We start from the raw sequence: 20,507 nt of genomic DNA, 5'->3' as shown, positions 1-20,507 counted from the left end.
TATGTATTTTTAAAGTAAAATGCATATAAGATATGTTGTTCCTAGGCAATCGCAAAATATTTAAAAATGTAATTGGATAGAAAAATTAAAATTGAATCCACAATGGTCTTTAAAGTCTTAATGGTCTTTTAGAGCCTCGCTATATATATGGGATATTTTTAAAATATTTTCCTACTAATAATATGTATATTTAAAAAACAACCATGTTATAACTTTTCAATTTTCATAAAATTAATAAGATGAAGAACAATTAGGTATTCTAAGCCAGCACTACGCAAATAATAAAATTTATTTAATAATCGGTAGATTACATTTTGATTGCTTTATGAGCAATTTTAAAAGTTAATTTAATAGTTAAAACTTATTCAATATATCGATCTATCGATTGCTTGGCTTTGCAAACAACAAACCTAATATATTTGCAACGCTGTATTTGTTTGTCAGAATCAAAATAAAATGACTCACTTGAATGTTTGAACAAAAAACGAGTTTTAATAACATAATTCCAGATAATTATCATAACAGTTAGTGCAATGGGCTTATTCGGCAAAACTCCCAGTAAAGATCCCAAAGAGCAGGTAACGACGCAGAGGCGTGGCAGAGAATTTTTTTGGGAATGATGTCATTCCAGTTGGATTGATTTTATTAGACCTTGTTTGCCCATCTGTCCATTGTGCGTTATGAATATTGTTTTGAAATGTAAATTCCCATTAGGTGCAGGAGTGGACGCACAAGATACGGAAAGAGGGCAACCAGCTAGATCGCCAGATCCGAAGTATCCAGCGCGAGGAGGAGAAGGTAAAACGCTCGCTGAAACAGGCAGCACAGAAAAATGACCGCGACACCTGCGTCATTCTTGCCAAGGAGATTGTGAACGCGCGAAAGGCCATCAACCGCATATACACGTCGAAGGCGCACCTCAGCTCAATTCAGATGCAGATGAAAAATCAGCTATGTGAGTGAACTCTTCGCTTTTCTGATACGACCTGACTATCGATTCCTCCTTGCAGCCACCTTGCGAGTAGCAGGATCTCTGCAAAAGTCTACAGAAGTCATGCAAGCTATGCAGAGCCTGGTGCGCTATCCTGAGCTTGCAGGCATTATGCGCGACATGTCAAAGGAAATGATGAAGGCCGGCATTATTGAGGAGATGCTAGACGAGACCATGGACTCGCTGGAGGAGTCCGAGGAGCTGGAGGAGGAGGCAAGCAAGGAGGTGGACAAGGTTTTGTGGGAGATCACAGATGGCAAGCTTGGGGAAGCTCCTCTGCCTCCAGAGGCTACACCCGCGGACAAGGCATCTGCGTCTGCTGCGCGCGTCGAGGTTGAGGAGGATGATGAGGAGGGTGAGGAACTGCAAGAGATGCAGAGCCGCCTGGCCTCGTTGCGGTCTTAAAACTACTGCTATGGGGATTTTATTTAAATTTGAAATTAAAGGCAAGTGATTTCGACTAGCAGACCTTTTTAAAATCATAAACAACAACTCCCCGTCGTCGTTTGATTGTTGAAACCAAATTAATCTTCAGAAACTTGAACGGAGTTTTTATATTATAAGTGTACAGTACCCCAGATCAAGAAGTGTTGAACTCTGCGCGTTTTACCGTTGAATCTACACGAGATAACTTAATTTATTGTATAATCTAACTTTCATTAAAAATCGATATTTACTGTGGCATGACCCATTTTACAATGGTAATTTGCACGATTTACGATCATGCCCTAAGAATGGTCGTTTTCGTCATTTACGATTAAGCCCTAACGTTGTTTTCTATCCAATTCAGATACGCCTCAACCCTTGTGTACACGCCGGGCCATCCTTTTAGCCCACAGGGCGTGGGTCCGTAGGAGACCACACCAGCAATGTAGTAATTTGAGTTTCCATTGAAGCGGTCCTCGAGCAGAAGGGGGCCACCCGAGTCTCCGCGACAGGAATCAACCCCCTCAACTCCGCCGGCGCACATCTGCTTGGTTGTGACAGTCCTTCTTTGGGTGGCGTATCTTTGGTTGCAGTCGGACATCGGTACGGGATCCAACTCAGCCTTCAGCTTGATATTAGACGTAAAATTTGTCTCCGTGCGACCCCACCCTGCCACAACCACCTTTCGGCCAAGGAAAATATTGTCGCGATGGGACGCTAAAGTGGGCAGACATACTGGAGATATGAAGTCGCTGTACTGAACCTCGTCCTGCAATCGCAGCAAAGCAATGTCATTTAGCTGGTCCCGTGAGTTTCCCGGGTACTGCGGGTGCGGAATACGCTCTTCAACAGGGTAGTCCACGTACGGGTCGTTGCAGTCCCGGCGTCCGTTTTTACCGACTGTGCAATCCGGATTGGTGCTCGCATCCCACTCACCCAGGCGTACTCCCGTCAGCGCCCACTCACTGGGAATAGCCGAGACGCAGTGTGCCGCCGTCAGCACGTAACGATGGTTGATTAGAGATCCGCCACAGTGGTGACCTTTCACGTTGCCGGCTGGTGAAAGGAAGGGAGCGATCAGTCTCTGCAGCAGGGAATATTTCGGTTACTCACGCTTCGTGTACTCTATTAGGGCCATCCAAGGAAACTCCCTCTTTGTCGTCTCGTTACCACCCACCACGCGGTCTTCAAAGTTATCACCGCAATGGGGCGCCATTGGTAACAGTTTGGATCCGGCGCGTTTTGTAGGCTTAGTGGTCTGAGTCGGTCTGACTTGAGGGTGATTTCCCCACTGAGGTTGTTGGTTTCGCATTCGGCTGTTTGCACAGCAAATCTGAAAAATGGTTATTTGAAAATAAGAATGCATCGTGGAATCGCATCGAAAATGAGATGCGATGCGATAGCCATGAGTAAATGAAATCATGTATATATATGTTCAATGGATCAAAATGATCTTAATCGATCTTAGCACCACAACTTTTTAAGGGGGTACTAACAAGCACTTGTCCATTCCTGTAGCCACATTGGCTGGCCTGCAGAAATCGACGGTCCTGGTCCGTAACCTCTTCGCTTTGAAGCAGTTCGAAGAGGTATCCACATTCCCTGAGGTTTATGCAGGTGCCGCTGTTCTCATCAGGCGTTGTGCAATACCCAAAGATTTCTAAAAAAAAAAACAAACGTAAGCCCGGTTCAAAGACAGTCGTGATTAACAGCGGGAACGGGATTTCTGCGTTCTGGGACCAGCCCACTGTGACTGTCATCGACTCAGCCCGACTCGACTCGACTCTGCGGGGTGAAGTTCACCGCTGATAGGAGGTTGCTTTGTGTTTTGATTCAAGCAAGCTTCGATTGCTACTAAGAGCCTGAACCACTTGCCCTGTGCGTAAGCGCTTCTTGTTCCCAGCAATATCATCCACAGGACGGTGAAAAGAATGTGCGGTTCCATGGTTATATCTTGGACTGTACTATAGCACTGTACTTGGAAGAACGATAAGCTGACAGAGCGCCTGCCGAGAACACACTGAATGTGGGGCTATAAACTGGAATGCGATCGAGCTCTGAGTTACAGCTTATCAGCGGTTCTCTCACAGAGATCAACCTGAGGAAGCACACCAACATTAAGAGAGTGCAAGTTTGGGTTTATCTCAGGTTCTGGTTTTGGGCACTCCCATACTGGCGAAAAGTCCCGCTCTCAATTTTGGGTCCGCTCTTGATGCGTTGCTCATCAGGGAATTTCCCACACCAACGGAATGAAGATGATACTTACCCTCTTTTCCTAGGGCTGAAATATCTTGGGTCGATATAAGCCCATACGGATAAATGCATTAAAAACCTGGCAAACCCACTTTATTAAGAGAGAGTGAATTCTCACAGTAATACATCTGCAAACATTCTGTAAGGGCGATTTCTTTAAAACCTAATAATCGCTTATTTTGAAAAATATCAAAATTAAACATTACCAATAATTTTTTGTAGCCAGAGACTTACAATCTATGAAAATAATTAGGATAGATGGAAATATCCTAAAGTTGTTGCCATACTTTTCAAACTTCGTATATATTCTCTAAGCTTCATTAATAGGTATTTATTACTATACTATTAAGTTCCCAGAGAAATACATTGGTATTAAGTTTTTTGAGTATTGTTATAAAAATAACAGTGGAGAATGCTATAGTCGAGTTTCTCGACTATCAGATACCCAGATACCTCAGCCTGTGTAAATGCTAAAGCAAAATTTTATAATTGATAAGATATTGGGGAACAAAATGAGAAATAATTTCCAAATTGTTCAAAAGTGTGGGCCTGACCGGTTTGGCGTAGGAGCAAATGTATTATGTAGAATAATGCTATTTCTTATGTCTTTGGTAGAAGGGTAAGATCGACAGGGCTAGTGATCCTAGTCAAGAAAACTATTATTACAATTAAACAACAAGAAATTATCTTAAAATTGTGGCATTGCTTTATCTAGACTGTTTCCGTTTCCGACAGCGTAGTTATTTGCAACTACAATGTACAGAAAACTTTAAACAGACGCGTCATTGTGAAGATTGGCTGTAAACTGTAAATGTAGGCTTCACTTAATGCAAAAAGTAAGAAATGGTTTCAATTTGTTTCGAGCGCTTTTAAGTTACGGCCGAGAGGCCAAGATGCGAACGAAAAGCACTTAGCCGAACAGTCCCTCAGTTGGCAGTTACCATCTTCCTTCAGAACAGATGCCCGTCGCCCTGTCGTTTGCTTAGTGGCCATTAGTTTGCTGATTTAATGCCGTTGCCCACTTCAAGAAAGAGTGGACGTCGTCAATTTTACCATTTCATTTGACAATGCATTTCATTAGGGGTTACCTCCGGTTTATCTTTGAGCTGAACTTCCGACTACTCGTATTAAATTAAATTGGAATCTGCGGGGTAGCAAGTGAATTGCCGTTCCCGACGTTGTGGTTTTGGGCTAATAAACGCCGCTGTTTTCACACTTGGCTAAGTGCAAGTGGTTCCAGCGTTGACATGTGTGGTCTTCCTTTGTATAATTAAAGGCCGCTTCTACAATATTTATAAGATGATGTTTGTCAATGTGCTGGTTTTGCACGAATCCTAAATAACTCTTAATGACAATGAAAGTATTCAAAGAAGACGACGACGGATTTAATATAAGTTGTACCGAAATACCAATAAACTTTTGTAATTAAGAATGGAATGGAAAATAGGGGGAGCTATCGAACACGAACCATGCCAACGAAGTTTGAAACGCCATCATCCACAATCATCTCCCGTCCGCTTATTGCGCTCTCCACATATCACAATCCACATAGTGACGAAGCGTAACAGGAGAGTGTGCAAAGGCAACTACTATATATAAAATAAAAATTAAAAACTGCTTTGGTCTACAGCTAGACTAAAAACTAAAGGGATACCAAACCAAGATATAACAAAATAGAATGGTTCAGTAGGAAAAGGTGAATGTGAATTGGGACTGGTTGGTAGGCGTACAATTTGTTAATAAAAATTCGATACCTTACAACAAATGTAAAAATGATGTTACATTTTGCGAATTGTATTTATTATCTTAAGTTTGCTCATTAAGAATGTGCATTTGTTTACTTAATAAGTAAATATTAGATAGTGTCAAACTGATGATATCACCTCTTGTGACAAGAAATTATTTTATATTTAACGATTCGAAAGTTTGTTTACAATGTGCACTTATATAGTTTACTTAACGAGTAAATATTAGAGTGTGTTTATTTAGTCAAATTCACAATCATTTTTGTTCCCAAAAGTTGAAAACGGAAATGTTGAATGTTAGGAGGGATCGACCCTTGATTTCTTACCTCGTTAAGGGGTGTTTTAGTTGATTGGAAAAATGACATTCATGCATAAGGGCTCACACCGCCAAGTCAAAGTGAGAAGAGAATGGCTAAATGGGTGGAAGGAAAGTCATCAGGAAGAAGTCGGAGAAGTCTTTGAATTCCCAAACACTTAGGAATGTAATGTCACAACAATGCAGACCACACAACCGCACAACTACAGCAGCTTGGATTGCTAGAACGAGTTTTAACAAATTCCAATGTACGCCTCCTACTGTGCAAAATGTTGGCAGAGTGATATGCCATGGCATGGCGTGAGGCGGATAGTGAGTGAATGTGAGGTACTTTGGCCTTTATAACACTGGAGTGTGCGTGGGCGGATCGACTGACACCCCAGAAACTAAAATAAGACGCGGAATGTATTGATTTTTTCATAATGCATTTTAAAACTCTTTATTGGAAATGAACTTGTTCTATATTAAAATACAATTCAACAGTAAATACAATACAACATATTACAATGCAATACAATATATTTCAATTTAACTGGTACAATACTGGTATTCGCTACGGCAATCATTCGACTCGCACTTGCATCGCGGGGATGTTTAGTACGCGTCCGTGTAGAAGAACTTTGACCTATGAGTAATAATTGTTTGACAGCAGAGCCATTGGCATTGGCTGTTAAGTTAGTATCTTCAAAACGTTTTCGAAATGCAAGAATGCTTAATTTAACTGCGATAAGTGGCTAAGCTGCTAACTATTACAGCTGCCTTCGGCTTACCAGGGACTTTTACGGTATTCCTTTGAATGTTTCCCATTCTCAAATCGTATTCTGTCGAAGGCAAGGAGATCTAATGCAGATATTTTGAAAAAGTCTTGATATTTCTTTGGGGGCTTGTAACGAAAGCAGGTACGATTTAATTAGATGATAGGTGTCCAAAAGTGGTTTATATGATATCAAATGTCAATGAGGCGTGTGTCAAAACTATTGTTTCTATTCAATTTGTATATGGTCCTAGGTAACTAATTTAACTTTGGGCTATGCGTCTTTTATTATTTTTAAAGTTAAATTATTCTTGTATATTTTAAATCGCAAATTTATGATTGATTAGGGTATAGAATCTTTAATATATTTTATGAATTCCTTGTATATATATTTCCTTAATTTTTATTTACTTGATCATATCAATACATGTATATATGCAAGTAAAGTTCATAAAACTTTTAACAATATGTTCAGTCGGTCATTTTGTATGTAAATTATATATACTTATATTATAAAAACAACTTTCTATATTAGTTTTCGTCAATTCTTTTGAATTATCCTTATTTTTATATCATTCAAATTGTAAAATTATGTAATATTACAAATTAAGACACGAAATCGTTCAAGACAGATATGATTGATTGTTTTGCTTAAATGATTCATGCTGAAACGATTTCAATCTATTCCACCATCTTTTACAAAAATGCCTAAATCGGCATTTGTGACAGAACGGATCGGAAAAAATAGTTCGCATTAGCGAGCCAAGTATTTGCATTATATTTTTGGTGTAAGCCTAATGAAAATGTAAAAATTGAAAGGAACACGCCTTTGTCGTCGAGCAGATTTCAAGTTAGGGAGGAAGTCATCTGCATTCAGCAACACTATAACGTCATTCTAATGATCTTAACCTAATACTAGACTTCCAGTAGGGTCAATGGAATTTCAGGTACTTTAAAAATCTTATGAATTATTGGGCAAACGACGAAAATACTCGAGTCACCTATATTCGTCGCGCTTATACATGAAATTTACCAGAATGTGCTTTTGGCACCATTAAAAGACTCTCGGTATGCGGCGATTTTGCTATTCTAATTGCTTTAATCTACTGTCGTTGTTGATTCATCTCTGATTTCACATTTGTTTGCTACGTTTCCTTCTAGTCAGTATATGTATGTAAAAGTATCGTAATTTTTCTATCTTTAATCGTTGTGCCTATGGAATAACCGAATTTGAGCCAACTCTAAAAAGCTAATTCGATTTAAGTACAAAGGAACTGACTGCCTCATTGCATCAATGTGCGTTGCTTTACACTTAACTAAAATAGTTCAACTACTCAAATATCCAACGCATTTAAACGTGGTAGTGCTTAAAGTGCTTAAATGTGATTTCTCCACAACTTTCTTAAAGTGGGGACCGGTGAAATCGTCTTATAATTTGGGGCTTACATTATAGGCAATGGTGCTAGTTGGGCGAAAGCGTATCCACATATCGAAATCATTTGATGTAAGCCTAGCTTAGACAGATGTTGGCATAGCCGTCATTCGATATCTTGGCTGGATCAGGATCTGTCAGGTAATGCACGTTGAAGTATTCAAAGGAGAAGAGTACTTTGATTTACTCTTTCACATATACGCCCAAGGGGGCGGGCTGGTGAGGGTGTCTGTTTGGGTAATCTGAAACCGATACCGACCAAATAGTGGTACGACTGTCATATCTGAGACCTTTGTTCAGAACAAGTTTCTCAAAGGACAATTCTTAAACGCATCGCTAAGACGTTTTTTCAACTTTGCTGAAAATACAAACAAGACAAAATCAGTTAACTTGCAAACAAACCCCCCGTAATGGTTGATAAAATAGAAAAAATCCTAAGAAAAATATGTTAAACAGCATAAGAACTGAGGAGCAAAAACTTATAAAAATGAAAGGGTAGATTTTGATTTGAGTTTGATTGTTTTCTGCCTGGCATAGAAGGAAGAATGAAATATGTTTCCAAATGGATTTTCTCTATTGCTGAGGCCGTTGTGGCTGTGGCACTTATGTTGGACTTGGGTGTATTTTTGGAAGTGTTTGAGATCGCTGTGATTGATATGTGGTGAGGTATGGGCAAGAAAATTACGATTACCTACCTTTCCTGGATGATGAAGGTTACACAACAAAAAGTTACTAGCCAAGGAATATATACTTTATTCATATTCAAATACATACTTACTCTTCTCCAGATGACCAACCCAAAATGGTTCACCATAAGTGGGTAACTTTTACGATTTGTACGATTCGGCAGAAGGAATATTTACGACTGATAACACGGCTCATTCCAAACACATTTTTACAGACTCTTCAGCAGTTTTATAGGCTTTACAAATAGAGTACATCACGAATAGACAGCAGGATGTCGGCCCTTCGATGTACATGTATGAAGTTCTGACATTGGAACCCGTGTACTACATGGATTAAGGTGTGTACTGTTCTGAACTGCAAGACAGGCACTTGGAGGAGCAGAGCAGAGTTAGGCATAGATAGAAGGTCGATAGTGACAGATACAGATACAGATACAGATACAGAGAGATAGACAGAGGAAAGAGAGACACGTACACATAGATAGAAAAACATATAGTCATGCCAAATCAAGTTCGCTATACGTATCAGATATCGGGCAGGCAGATAGTCGCAGTGTAATCGGAACAATGTATTCGGTCGCATGGAGTGTTGGGTAAGGTGATGGTTACGCCTGGAGATAATGACCGACTCGGAATTAAAACCAAATGTATTGTTGTGTTTCTCATATATATTTAAACATATATACTTTTTTATTATAGCATCTTTTGTTTTTCGTTCGTTTTAATTAAATGTTCAAAGTAACAATATAATTAATCAACTATTAACGATTTTCTTATGTTTTTGTTTCTGTTTTGCTGGGTATAGAACGTCTTTCACATCTAATAATGACTTGAATGGTATTCTTTTCAACATTATTATTTATAATTTTTGTCTGTTGTTTCTCTATTAAATTCATTTTCCTATTAAGTTACACATATTCACACATATATATATATATGTATATATACAGAAATATATATATATATATATATATATATATATATATATACATATATATATGTATATATATATAGATAGTTAAGATTTAATAATCTGTGGTTTCGTGAACTTTCTGATATACATATAATTACATATTCAATACTATATTTTAAACGTTAACATAGTATTAACAAATTATAAATGAAAACGAAAGCGGCTGAACCATTTAACACTTTAAACATTTATGATAACGTTAAAACTTGGTTAAGATTGAATAGTATGATTCAATAAGTTGTGTTGGTTTTAATTATGTGTTTGTTCAACATATTGAACAATTAAAGTGGCCTTCAATCGTATATAAATATCTGAGACAAAACGCAATTTATATAGTAGAATCTAGGTAAACATTTTCTATAAGTATTTGAAAAGCGGTTCGTTTATAGACTGTTAGTTTCGAGTTTAAAAGGATCATAGCTAAGATACATTTCTGGGTGCAGGTTCAGTAACAGACAATAGGGAAACAAAGCAAGGACTGCAAGTTGCTTTCTTAGGGTAGAATCAACTCTTCTTATCATCAACTATTCGCTATTCATGCTCTAGTCATTTGAGCCACGTTAAGGCATTCATTCATTAGTTTGATCGTTCCTAACTCTGTATGGAGCGAGGGGCACTAGAGGATTGCTTTATTAGATTGACAGAGAAGGGCGTTAAGCCTGGTTGCTTTATCGCTGTCCCACCGACTTATGAAAAACATGATGTTGAGAATTTTTAGAAGAATTGTGGCACGAAGCTCTAACTGATATTTTGAAACTCTTTTTTGGGATTTGGAAGTTTAGCTGTCTATAGTGAGTACAGAAGGTGTCATATAGCTCTTTTAATTAAGTGACTTCTACTGGATGTTGTACACATGTATGTTTCGTTGCTTTTTACTGGATCTGTACATTATTTAAATCATTTACAACACCATATAGCCATTTGAATGCTGGTGATTTGGTGACCATGTATATGGGAAGGTATATATATGAGCGTGTTTAGTTTGGCATATTTGGTAAACCACATCCAATTTATTCACAACGTTCAGAAATAAGGTAGGGAATGCTGGCCTGCAAATTGCAATGATCTGGTTTAGTTGATGCTGTTGTTCATGTAGCTTGTTGTTTTCATCTACTGTTTGCTTGGAAAGTATTGTTCATCTCATATAATACATATTTGGATACTTCTGGAGTTGATGTTGTTGTTGATGTTGTTCTTGTACTGGCTGTAGGCGTTTTCTTGTGCTGTTGTTCTGGCTGTTGTTGATGATACTTATAAAACACCGAGAGAACATGTCTAAGTGGGACCATCAAGACGTAGTTGTGAAGAATTGGTAGAATTGTTGTTGATGTTGTTGTAATAGTTGATATTGTTGTTGTTTCGTGTTTTTGCAAATGTTGTTCAGGTTGTTTTCAGATATTGGTTTTGAGGCAGAGTGGAGTGGCGTAGATTAAAGATTTTAAAGAGTGTTTTAAAACCAAAGAAGAGAAAGAGAGAGAGAGACAACAGAGAAAGAGAAAGAGATATATATATATATATATAGAATGCAGTGTGGTTAAAACATTTATCATTAATTGTATATTTAGTTTAATTCAGTTCAACATGACAAACAAAATTTTCAACTGCTAAGCTGTGTGTGCTTACCCGTAGCACAAATGTCCCTTCCGACTGCAAGATTACTTCGATGCATTGCATCATCTAAGCTTATTTATTCGTGGCGGTCTACAATATGATTTCACAGTCAGGGAGGACATTGTACAAATCGTGGCACATTCCGTACACACATGTGCGTATGGGTGATGTGATATAAGTATGGAATAGTTTTGAGATAGAAAACATTAGCGACTCGCTCGTGTCATAAACCGCATGCAACTCGAAGTCGACTTCACGATGGAATGCCTATCCTCGACCGACAGCTTCACGAAGCCCTGAGCGCGAGAAGTGCCTCGATCTGTACATCCATACGTACATCCATGCATATGATATGCGATCTGTACCTTGGAAAATCTCGGTGAACTACCGCAGAAGACATGAGTAGGTAGGTATAGGTATAGGCATTAGTATAGGAAGAGTATATACTATTGTTGGCATTGAAAGACTCTCTGTGCGAAAATGTAAGAGTATGTAAGCCAGTATGTCCTCCACAAGTGGATGCTTTGGACGATCGGCGTACCTGGTACTGGCGTTGGAAAGGCTTATATACATATGTCGTATGCGTTGGTGTCCATGTTTCTTTGTGACCTTTTGCATGCATGTTTCTTTCTGTATTTTCAGATCCTAGGGTTCTGGAGGTCGTTTGGAGGCTAGTGGGTTTTCGGTGAAAAATGTATGCTAAATGTATCACAGCATTATGCTCTCGAACTGCCTAGTATCTCTTATAAGCTATTGTCCTTATCTAAATGACTACCGCTAAATATTTTCGTTACATATTGTTGTACAATATTTTCTATGGAATAGCCGTATCTTAAACAAACCCTAACCGCCCTGGGTACAAATAAATGGATAAATAAACTTAAGCCCGGCATTGGTTGTTCTTGTTTTTGCAGATCTAGGTTTACGTAAAGGAATATGGTAATCTTATTTACTTACATTTCAGAAGCATCAATCAGAGAGATCATTAACTGTCTCAAAGAGTTCGAAATTCTCAATAGTTGTTGTGTGGGTATGATGTTTGTATAAGAAAGAAACAAAATGTAACAGCTGTTAAAGATGTTTGAGTCAAACGTTGAAAAACAAATTGACTGAATCTTTTTTCATATATTTGCAATCATTTTTTCTTGGTTATGATAAACAATTTAGAGAATCAGCCATTTTAACGTATCCTGCAGTCAATTCGTTTGCAAGTATTATTACTCCTAGTAAAATTCTTGAAATTTACATATATACACAACGGGTGTATTCGAATGACCATTCTAACATATTCGCCGATTTATTTTATAATATATCTATACTTATAGATGGATTTCAAGTCCAGTGTGATTTCAGCAACATATGTGCTTCGACGGTTCGACAAAACTCGGTAGCCTCCTCTGTCGCACCATTGGCTTAATGTTTTTTAGGATTGGTATTTTTGTTTTATGTTATTTTATTATTATTTTTTCTATTTGCATTCGAGTGTCATCGTGCCGATTCAATATATTCATTATTTCGTTACTTTTTATTGTATGTTATCAACTAAACAACGATTATGTATTGTATATTGGGTTTGAGTATATTACATTATTATCGTAGCAAAGTGATTTGAATATTATTAAAGGCTTTCACTATAGTTGGGATTTAAATGATTTGGTTTACGATTTAGCTACTTTAAAATTCATCAAGTTCACCGTCTCATTCGGATTTTGATTATGCATTTCGAATTATAGCTGTCATCGATTTTGGGATTAGTGTTTAAAAGGCGTTATGTTGCTGTCGGGTATAGTTATATTAGGCTCTAGATTCGCAGTAGTTTTAATTCATTTTATGGTTCCCATGTAAATTAACTGATCGCATATTAACAAATTCAATTTTAAGTTGAGTTAAATTAATTTCCGTTTATGGGCTATGTTATCAGTATTACATGTGTTTTATCATCATATTTATTTATCTGTTATTATGGTGACTGACATATCACTGCATGACACATTTTCCCTCTATTTGAGTTTTTAGCTCATTTACTTGCGTTTCTATTTGATTTTTCAGTTCTGTAAAAGAAATTGAGTATGGAAACAGCAATAAATAAGCATATTTTGTAGAGTAGACTACAAATGTTTGACATGTTAACTGGTATGTATATGTATTCATGGATGCTCATGTTAAGTAATTGGTCTACTGTAGCTGTAACTGTTATGTAAGGAGCACTTAAGCTTCAGGAAGGGTATCGTTCGAATTCAAACTATTAAATTATTAAAATGATAACGAAAAAGCAATTACACGTAGAAAAGTCTTTATCAGTAGAGTTTGTCGGCATTAGGTGTAAGTCACAGTATAACGGTATAGTTTTGGTTATATAGATGTTTAATAGATTGATAGAGAAATAAAGACAGGGTTATAGAATTCGGTGCGAAGAAATACACATACATATGCAGTATATGCGCATTATATATATTTTACATACGCATATTACGCAGTATGTTAAGTACATATAGCACACATATTGAAGGGAAAGAGTAGACGAAAGGGAAAACGTTTTGTAATTGTTTCTCGTCCATTTATCGTATATATATATTTTATTTGTTTTGGTTCAGTTACATTTATATAGTTATGAGTGTTCAGTTTTAAAATGCGGTTTAGCACACAAGCACAAGTTTTCTTTTAGTGATTATATTAATATGTAGAAAATAGGCGCTATTAGTGCTGTAAAGTGCATAGAGAGTGAGAATGATGTTTAAACAATATACGAAAAGAAAAAACGTTGATATGTAATTGTTCCCCTAAACTGTGGTCTAACCTAAATCTTGTATTCGGTTTGAATTATGTGCTACTTTCATTGCTTATTTTTTCCAGTACAGTTATTTTTATGCTGAATATATTAAAGATACATTTACAGAGAATAGGCGGCAGTGAAAAAAAGAGCGAGAGTAGTCGAAACTTGTAATTGTTGGTGATGTTCGAGGCTGAAGAGTAGTTTTTGAATACAAATGTATTACAACAGTATTACCACACATAAAGAAAACAAACGTTTTTACCAATAATCGCACTTACCTTTTTCTAATTGATTGAATAACAAAACCTAAGCAGAATTAATCCGTCTGTTTACCCACAATTTATATTAAACAACAAATGCAATAGCAGTTCAAGGAAAACATAAAATTATTCATCCACTGTATGTTCAAATGCTGCCTAGATTTCTCGGGATCATTCTCACTTACAAATTATCAAGTTTTACGAAACATAATTTTGAAATCTGAATAAAATGAAGTATGTGAATGGTGTGCACTCTTGTTATTAAAAAATACAATTGACAATACAATTATACAATTTATATTCGTCGTTGCATTAAGGTTGTAGATTAGATCTTAGACAGATAGGGTTGCAGTTAGAGTTAGTATTAGAGTTAGGTTTGTAGCTTAGATGTTTTACGCACATGGAAAAGAGTACATACATATACATATATAGAGAGAGATAGATAGTTCGGTTAGTGGGCAGTTATTTATAGGCTTTTATTGGGTGGTTCGATTGCATTTAGATACGAGAGACACACAGATGCACAAACAAAACCACAATTACTACTTTCGAGCGCCGTAGGATATTTAGCGGATATTAACGGTTTTGTTGTGGTTTTAGTTTTTAAGTCAATTTGTATAGGTATTGTCTGGACCTGGCGGGGCTCGCGTAAGCCGCTGGCAAAGTAGTAAGAAACGAAAAATTTCGACAACTCAAAATCTGATACAGTTACAGAATAGGAGCAGGAGCAATCGGAGCGGAGCAATCAGTGGGTTGCAATTGCAGTATATAGATTCCACTAGCTGAGCCAGGTTCAATGGCATTCGATTCGACAGCGGCAGCAAAAACTTACTTGTAAAATCGTCGAGCTCTTCCTGCTCCGCTTCGGCGGCGAGTTCCTCGGGCGTCTTCTTTTTCCGCATCAGGGGATTGGGCTCTTCCTGGGGGGCCGCCTCCACGATCTCCTCCTTCTTCTTGATGTTGTACTGAATGGTTAATGTGGAGTCGATAGATCAACAGCTTGATTAGACCACTGGGCTTGGCTAGGGGTCTGGTATCTTAACGGCTAACACCTTTTTAAGTGCTCCTCTGTTGTCTCGCTCCTTTGTAGCTCAATCTGACTCCGTTAGGGAGTCGCTCATTAAAGGACTCCCTACTAGAGTCAATTTGAGCTTCACCAGGACTGGTTGCGCCATGTCAGGGCACGTATCACATATATGTCATTTTCACTGTGATTGCGAAGCTGCCAAAAACCCCGGACACTTACCTTATCGCGAATGTCTTGCCTCATCTTCTCGCGCTCCTCCTCCATTTTCCGGTGCTTTTCCTTGCGGCGGTCCTCGGCCTCCTTGATGGCCTCCTGACGCTCCCTCTCCTCCTCCTCTGCCTTTTCCTTGTCGTCGCCATCATCGCCTCCATCACCTCCTACAGCGCCTGTGTTAGTGACGAGGTACAAGAGCTTTAGTATGAGATTCAACTTTGTGCTTAAAAGATGTAAGTTTTTGTGGAAATTGAGACCACTGGACCGACTAAAAGCCTAACCAAAAATACAGTTTAAACATTTAAGAATGTTTTTAATTTACTCAAAATCGGCCGTGACCAATTTTAGATTGGATCCAAACCCCGACATTTTGACACATATGATTAAAAGCACGCCTCTCAGCTTGGCTCGTTATCGCCTAGCGGGTTATCATTCCGAGTGATTTACATTTTCATTCCAGCACCACTGTCACTGGCAGGGAAAACAAATGGGAAACCGATTAGTTGGGATCTAGTGTGTCTAAGCCGCAGTCTGGCAGCAGAAGCACGGAAGTGCGCCGCTGCATTGAGAGCGACCTTTTGCTGTTCCGACCTCTAAGAAGAAAACAAGGCCCACTACCTTCGGCACAAACGGCAAACGGCGACGGCCTCATTTTGATTCGAGCGACCACAGAGCCAGCACCCCGGAGAAATGATTTCAAAAGCACTGGCCGTCCTGTGGATAGCTGGCATCGCCTCCGGCCAGGACGATCTGCTCAGGGCGGAAACCGAATTGTTGAGCTTCTCTCACAACCTAGAGCAGTATCTCGACACCAGCAAGCAGCCCTGCCAGGACTTCTACGGTTATGTCTGCTCGCACAGCGCCAACCTCAGCGAGACTGGCAGGCAGCGATTCCAAGGCTTGCTTAAGGAGACGGACGTGGGGCAGCTGATGGACATGGAACTCCAGCTGATTAACTTCTTCAAGTCCTGCGAGAGCGGGCGTGGCGTGGAGGCGCTCAAGGGGTCTCAGTTGTACAGGCAGAGTGGGGGCTGGCCTGTCTTGGAACCGAACAAGGTCAATGCCAGTCAGCGGACCAACCAAACCCAAAGCTGGCTGAGAGTTCTTGGGTACTTCCACGAGGTGGGTGCGCCCTATTTCTTCGAGACGTCGGTCACCATGCAGTCCAACAAGCGACTTGTGGTACTGCAACCCGACTCCACGCGCCGGAACACTCTAAGAAAATTCGAGCAGCGGGTGGGCGAAGTCCTGCAAAGCTTCGGGATAGAACAGAGCCGCGCCCACGTGACCGCCCTCGAAGTGCTCAGCTTGGAGCGCAATAGACGGGACATTGTTAAGGCGGATCACATCGAGGATCAAGTGGAGTTTACCTATGGAAACTTTAAGCGCACCGTCTTCGGAAACTCCTCGGTGATCAGACTGGACTGGGATGGCTACTTCCGTAAGTTGCTAGGCGGCAAAACGCCACAAGCCAGCGACACCATTGTGGTCAAACAACTGCCCAGACTGGTTGAGTACTTCACGCTGCTCCAAAACACAAGCATGGTTCGTCTTCTTAATTGGATATGGACGGACTACTTGATGGGTGAGTTTTTCCAAATGAGTTCTAACTTTTTTTATAAAAGCTATTAAACTTAGCTTTAAAATAGGACTGAACTCTTGAAGTTGAAACTCTTAGAAAACTCAGTATTTCACTTGTTTTCCTCCCCTTATTAGACATCGTGGATTCAGACTGCCACCAGTTAGCGGAGACCTACGCCGGGGACCTTTACGCCCACATGGTGCAACGTGTTACGGCAAATCGCGTCGAACTGGCCCAAATGTACTTGGCGCTGGGAAAGGCCTTCACGGACCAGCTAGGCGGCAGTGTGTGGATCGATGAGATCTCGAGGCAGAGCTCGAGGCAGTTTTTGGGTAACATAATGCACACTACGCTGTACGGAGATGAGCGGTTGGACGCGGCATACCACTCGATTTTGTTGGGTCGGCGGAGCCTCTACCGCAACCTGGAGAAGCTGCGCAAGATTCAGCGCACGCGACGTTCGGTCTCCCAGTCCGCCGAGCAGGTGCGTCGCTACGCCCAGGTGTTCGCTCCAGTAAATGCGTTCCTAGGGCAGCACAACCTAAGCACGCCGCTCAACTACCTCCTACTGGGGGAGTTCTTCTCGCGAAGCCTTGTAGCCGCAGGCAGCAGCTCCCGTACGCAAGGAGCCTGGCGGAGCTCGGACTCCGAGAGGCGCTTTGCCATCTTCCAACAGTGCGTAGGCGGACAGACGAACGCCATTGATCTGCTTCTGGGCCTGTTCGCCCAAAGGCAAGCGCTAAGTGGTTACGGCCAGTGGCTCGCCACCCGGGCGGAACTAGTGGAGAGAGTCGACGCGGTTCTGGCCGCCGGTCGCTCGAAGATGTCCCTAAAGGGGCTCTTTTTCGTTACCAGCCTGCTCGTGGACTGCCGCTCCGAGCTGGGCGCCCTGCAGCAGGACCGTAAGCGGCAGGTGACTCACGCCACACTGCGCAACTCGCCGGAGTTCCTGGAGGCCTTTAAGTGCCGTCCTGGAGATGTCCTCTACCCTCAGGGCCAGCGCTGCAATCCCCTTTAGGGTCGGACCTTGAACTTTTAGCTGCTGCTGCCACCGGTGGTGTTAAAAATCAATAGGACGTGCCTACAACAACTGGAGGGCTTCTAAGGCCGCGACCAACCCCCAATTGATTGATTTTTCCCGTCACAGTTTGCACAGTTTCATGGATCGCCATATGCTTACGGAATGGTTACGTTACGTGAAAAATAAATGATGTTCGCTTGGAAAGACTTACATGGAACACAAGTTCGGTAAGAGTGACAGCGTTAGTGTGTTGTGGCGAGTTGAGTAGAAGTTTAGTAGGTTGGTCGAGTGGTGGCAGTGTGTTGTAGAAGGGGAAGAAGACGAATTCAGTGTGTCCGCCGCCGGAAATCGAATCGAAGGGCAGTGTTGGAAGGCAGACTGGACTTAGACTTGGTTTATGCTTCATACCAATGAAATTCATGATTTCAGGGCGCTCTGGACCGCTGCTATCTGTCCGTCGTGGGGCCTTCTATCTTCGTTTCCGTCCCAAGTGGATGCAACCGTTGCCTAAGCCGACGCTGGCACTACTGGACTCGCTGTCAGTCAGGAGCTGCACCATCTCCGACCCACTGGCTCGGTCGCAGTGCCGACGTGGTCATCTCAATCGATTCGAAGCGGTTGCCCGAAGTGCAGTGCAAACGCGACCACCAGTTTCCGCGAACTGAGTGCAGGAAGAGGTCTTGACAGGCGGACAGGCGCACAAAACCTCGAACTTCAGCTGCAGGAGTGCGAACCCGGAGTGGGAGTGCTGCTAGTCCTGCTCCGGCCTTTTATGTCATGGCGTGGCACGGGCTGCCTCTGCCGCGTCGCAGTCGACGCTGGCAAGAAACCGACCTCCAGCGCCTGCGCAGATCCCAGCGGATTGAGTCCGGCTCGGATTCTGGCGCTACGCTGGTGCTGGCCGAGCAGCTGGTAAGAGCAGCCTGGCAACTTCTCTGCCTGTTCCGATGGCGAACCCTGTGGGGCGACAGAGACGCATTATCTCCGAGGGCGCAGAATCCCGCTTTCGACGCTCACTGCTCCTGAGCACATCTCGGGCCCGTGGGGCGTATGGGTAATGTCGTCGGGGGATGACGAATGACCACTATCGGCTTTGCTCTCTGCGCGTCCATCTCTGTCTTGGTGGGTGCAAAAGGCATCGCACATTAAATTGAATTTATAGTCATCAATTTACTGAATAGCTTTGTGAATAAACTTTTTGGGGTGACTGTGACTTGATTTGCAGACGCATTTATTGTTTTCATAAATTAGTCAACGCATTTAAAAATGAAATTGATTTGAAAATGGTGTCAAATGGCCGAGCAGGAGCAGAAGGCAGGATTAGGATCCGCTCCATGGGGTTCAGTAGTTTGCTTGTCTCGCTTTGTGCGTGCCAATCACTCCAGTTCTGCCCATCTGCAAATACGACGGGGAATATGCCTGCTATGGACACAACGTGGTCCTGACAGCCGATGGCAAAGCCCTTTAAGCTCGACTCCAGATGCACATTCTAGATGGCCCCTGAATAAGTGCACAATTCAATTAAAAACTAATCAAGCCTATTGTAATGCAGTTATCATGCCAACATAATTAACACCCCCGGAGCTAGACGCACTGGCTCGGCATTCTTGGCACTCCCTCCATTTTTCTCCACTTTCTATTGCTGCTCCCCACTAATGGAAATGGACAACCCGTTAGCGAGGGCCATTGATGGCCCTTTAAGGCGGCGGAAGCTTTCAATTTGCATGAGAAATGCTCCTGACAGCCCGAAAGATCGGTCGGCTAGTATATATAAATTGGTTGTTGGCTCTTGGGGTTTCTTTTCCTGGAAACCCCCTCCCCCCACATTCATTTTATTTTTTTGCCGTTAAAAGCTTCGCTTTTTGCTGCGTGTCAAGGGCGAAATGAGGGTACTTAATAACTATCCGCCAAGAGGAAGTGAATATTGGGCCGGAGCTGCGAGTAGGCCAGAGAAACTGGAGGGAAATGGCTCGTCCGTGTTCTCAGACTGTTGAGCAGAAGTCATAAGTCTGATATACGAGCCGAATCACAGGGATAAGCCACAAGTGCGTTTTATTGCTTTGACTGCTGTTTTGAATACCAACACGTCAGCGAAACCCGATGACGAGGACGTGGCGAAATTGGGACGCAAATGGAACGCTGCGCTCCCAACGAGAACGCGCGGAGCCAGCGTAATAGTCTTATCCGCAGCACCATAAGTAGTGGGCTAAGCCCCAACCGAGGCGTATGCGATGATGTGCCGGAAGATGTGAGGCGGATGCTGGTCCGAGTGACACTTATTCGACTTAATACACGCTCGCGGAGGAAAACTACATTAGAGTTCCATTTCCATTTTCATTGTGGCGCAGGCCACCCATCCACACACACACACTGCCGGATGGGGGTGGGCGGTGTGTGCATACTGTAGGTGGGGACTGCCCTATTTGGCTCAAGTATTTTCCGCC

General features: G+C 41.4%; 4 protein-coding genes across 12 annotated transcripts in view; 2 read left to right on the top strand and 2 right to left on the bottom strand.

Annotated features, from left to right (window-relative positions):
* The first annotated feature begins 416 nt into the window (after positions 1-416).
* LOC6613805 (charged multivesicular body protein 3) lies at positions 417-1,672 on the top strand. Its single transcript, XM_002038238.2, has 3 exons — positions 417-578; positions 715-955; positions 1,011-1,672. The coding sequence occupies exons 1-3, from the start codon at positions 534-536 to the stop codon at positions 1,394-1,396; spliced, it is 672 nt and encodes a 223-aa protein (XP_002038274.1). The 5' UTR covers positions 417-533; the 3' UTR covers positions 1,397-1,672.
* Positions 1,596-3,454, bottom strand: LOC6613804 (melanization protease 1). Of its 2 annotated transcripts, XM_002038237.2 has the most exons (4): positions 3,293-3,454; positions 2,914-3,077; positions 2,531-2,750; positions 1,596-2,473 (listed from the first exon to the last, which is right to left on the bottom strand). In XM_002038237.2, the coding sequence occupies exons 1-4, from the start codon at positions 3,360-3,362 to the stop codon at positions 1,749-1,751; spliced, it is 1,179 nt and encodes a 392-aa protein (XP_002038273.2). In that variant the 5' UTR covers positions 3,363-3,454; the 3' UTR covers positions 1,596-1,748. The 2 variants fall into 2 exon arrangements, with proteins under 2 accessions (XP_002038273.2, XP_032577945.1); XM_032722054.1 differs by having other exon boundaries at positions 2,914-3,401.
* Positions 3,455-6,135: 2,681 nt separating this feature from the next.
* The window catches only part of LOC6613801 (complexin), a 22,830-nt gene continuing 8,458 nt past the window's right edge, over positions 6,136-20,507 (bottom strand). For 2 of the 8 annotated variants that reach the window (XM_032722058.1, XM_032722057.1), the window contains 4 exons: positions 15,467-15,624; positions 15,053-15,185; positions 12,145-13,238; positions 9,275-10,851 (listed from right to left, as the gene is read on the bottom strand). In XM_032722058.1, the coding sequence (XP_032577949.1) occupies positions 13,165-13,238; positions 15,053-15,185; positions 15,467-15,624 (365 nt within the window). In that variant the 3' untranslated portion in view covers positions 9,275-10,851; positions 12,145-13,164. Of the gene's footprint in view, positions 8,276-9,274; positions 10,852-12,144; positions 13,239-13,744; positions 14,603-15,052; positions 15,186-15,466; positions 15,634-18,471; positions 18,561-20,507 lie in introns of those variants that run through there. The other 6 variants (XM_032722062.1, XM_032722063.1, XM_002038234.2 and 3 more) reach the window with 6 other exon arrangements.
* Positions 15,999-18,273, top strand: LOC6613803. Its single transcript, XM_002038236.2, has 2 exons — positions 15,999-17,045; positions 17,177-18,273. The coding sequence occupies exons 1-2, from the start codon at positions 16,151-16,153 to the stop codon at positions 18,058-18,060; spliced, it is 1,779 nt and encodes a 592-aa protein (XP_002038272.1). The 5' UTR covers positions 15,999-16,150; the 3' UTR covers positions 18,061-18,273.

This window comes from Drosophila sechellia, chromosome 3R, assembly GCF_004382195.2.
Source record: "Drosophila sechellia strain sech25 chromosome 3R, ASM438219v1, whole genome shotgun sequence".
NCBI lineage: Eukaryota > Metazoa > Arthropoda > Insecta > Diptera > Drosophilidae > Drosophila > Drosophila sechellia.
This window is presented reverse-complemented; position numbering and strand designations above follow the sequence as displayed.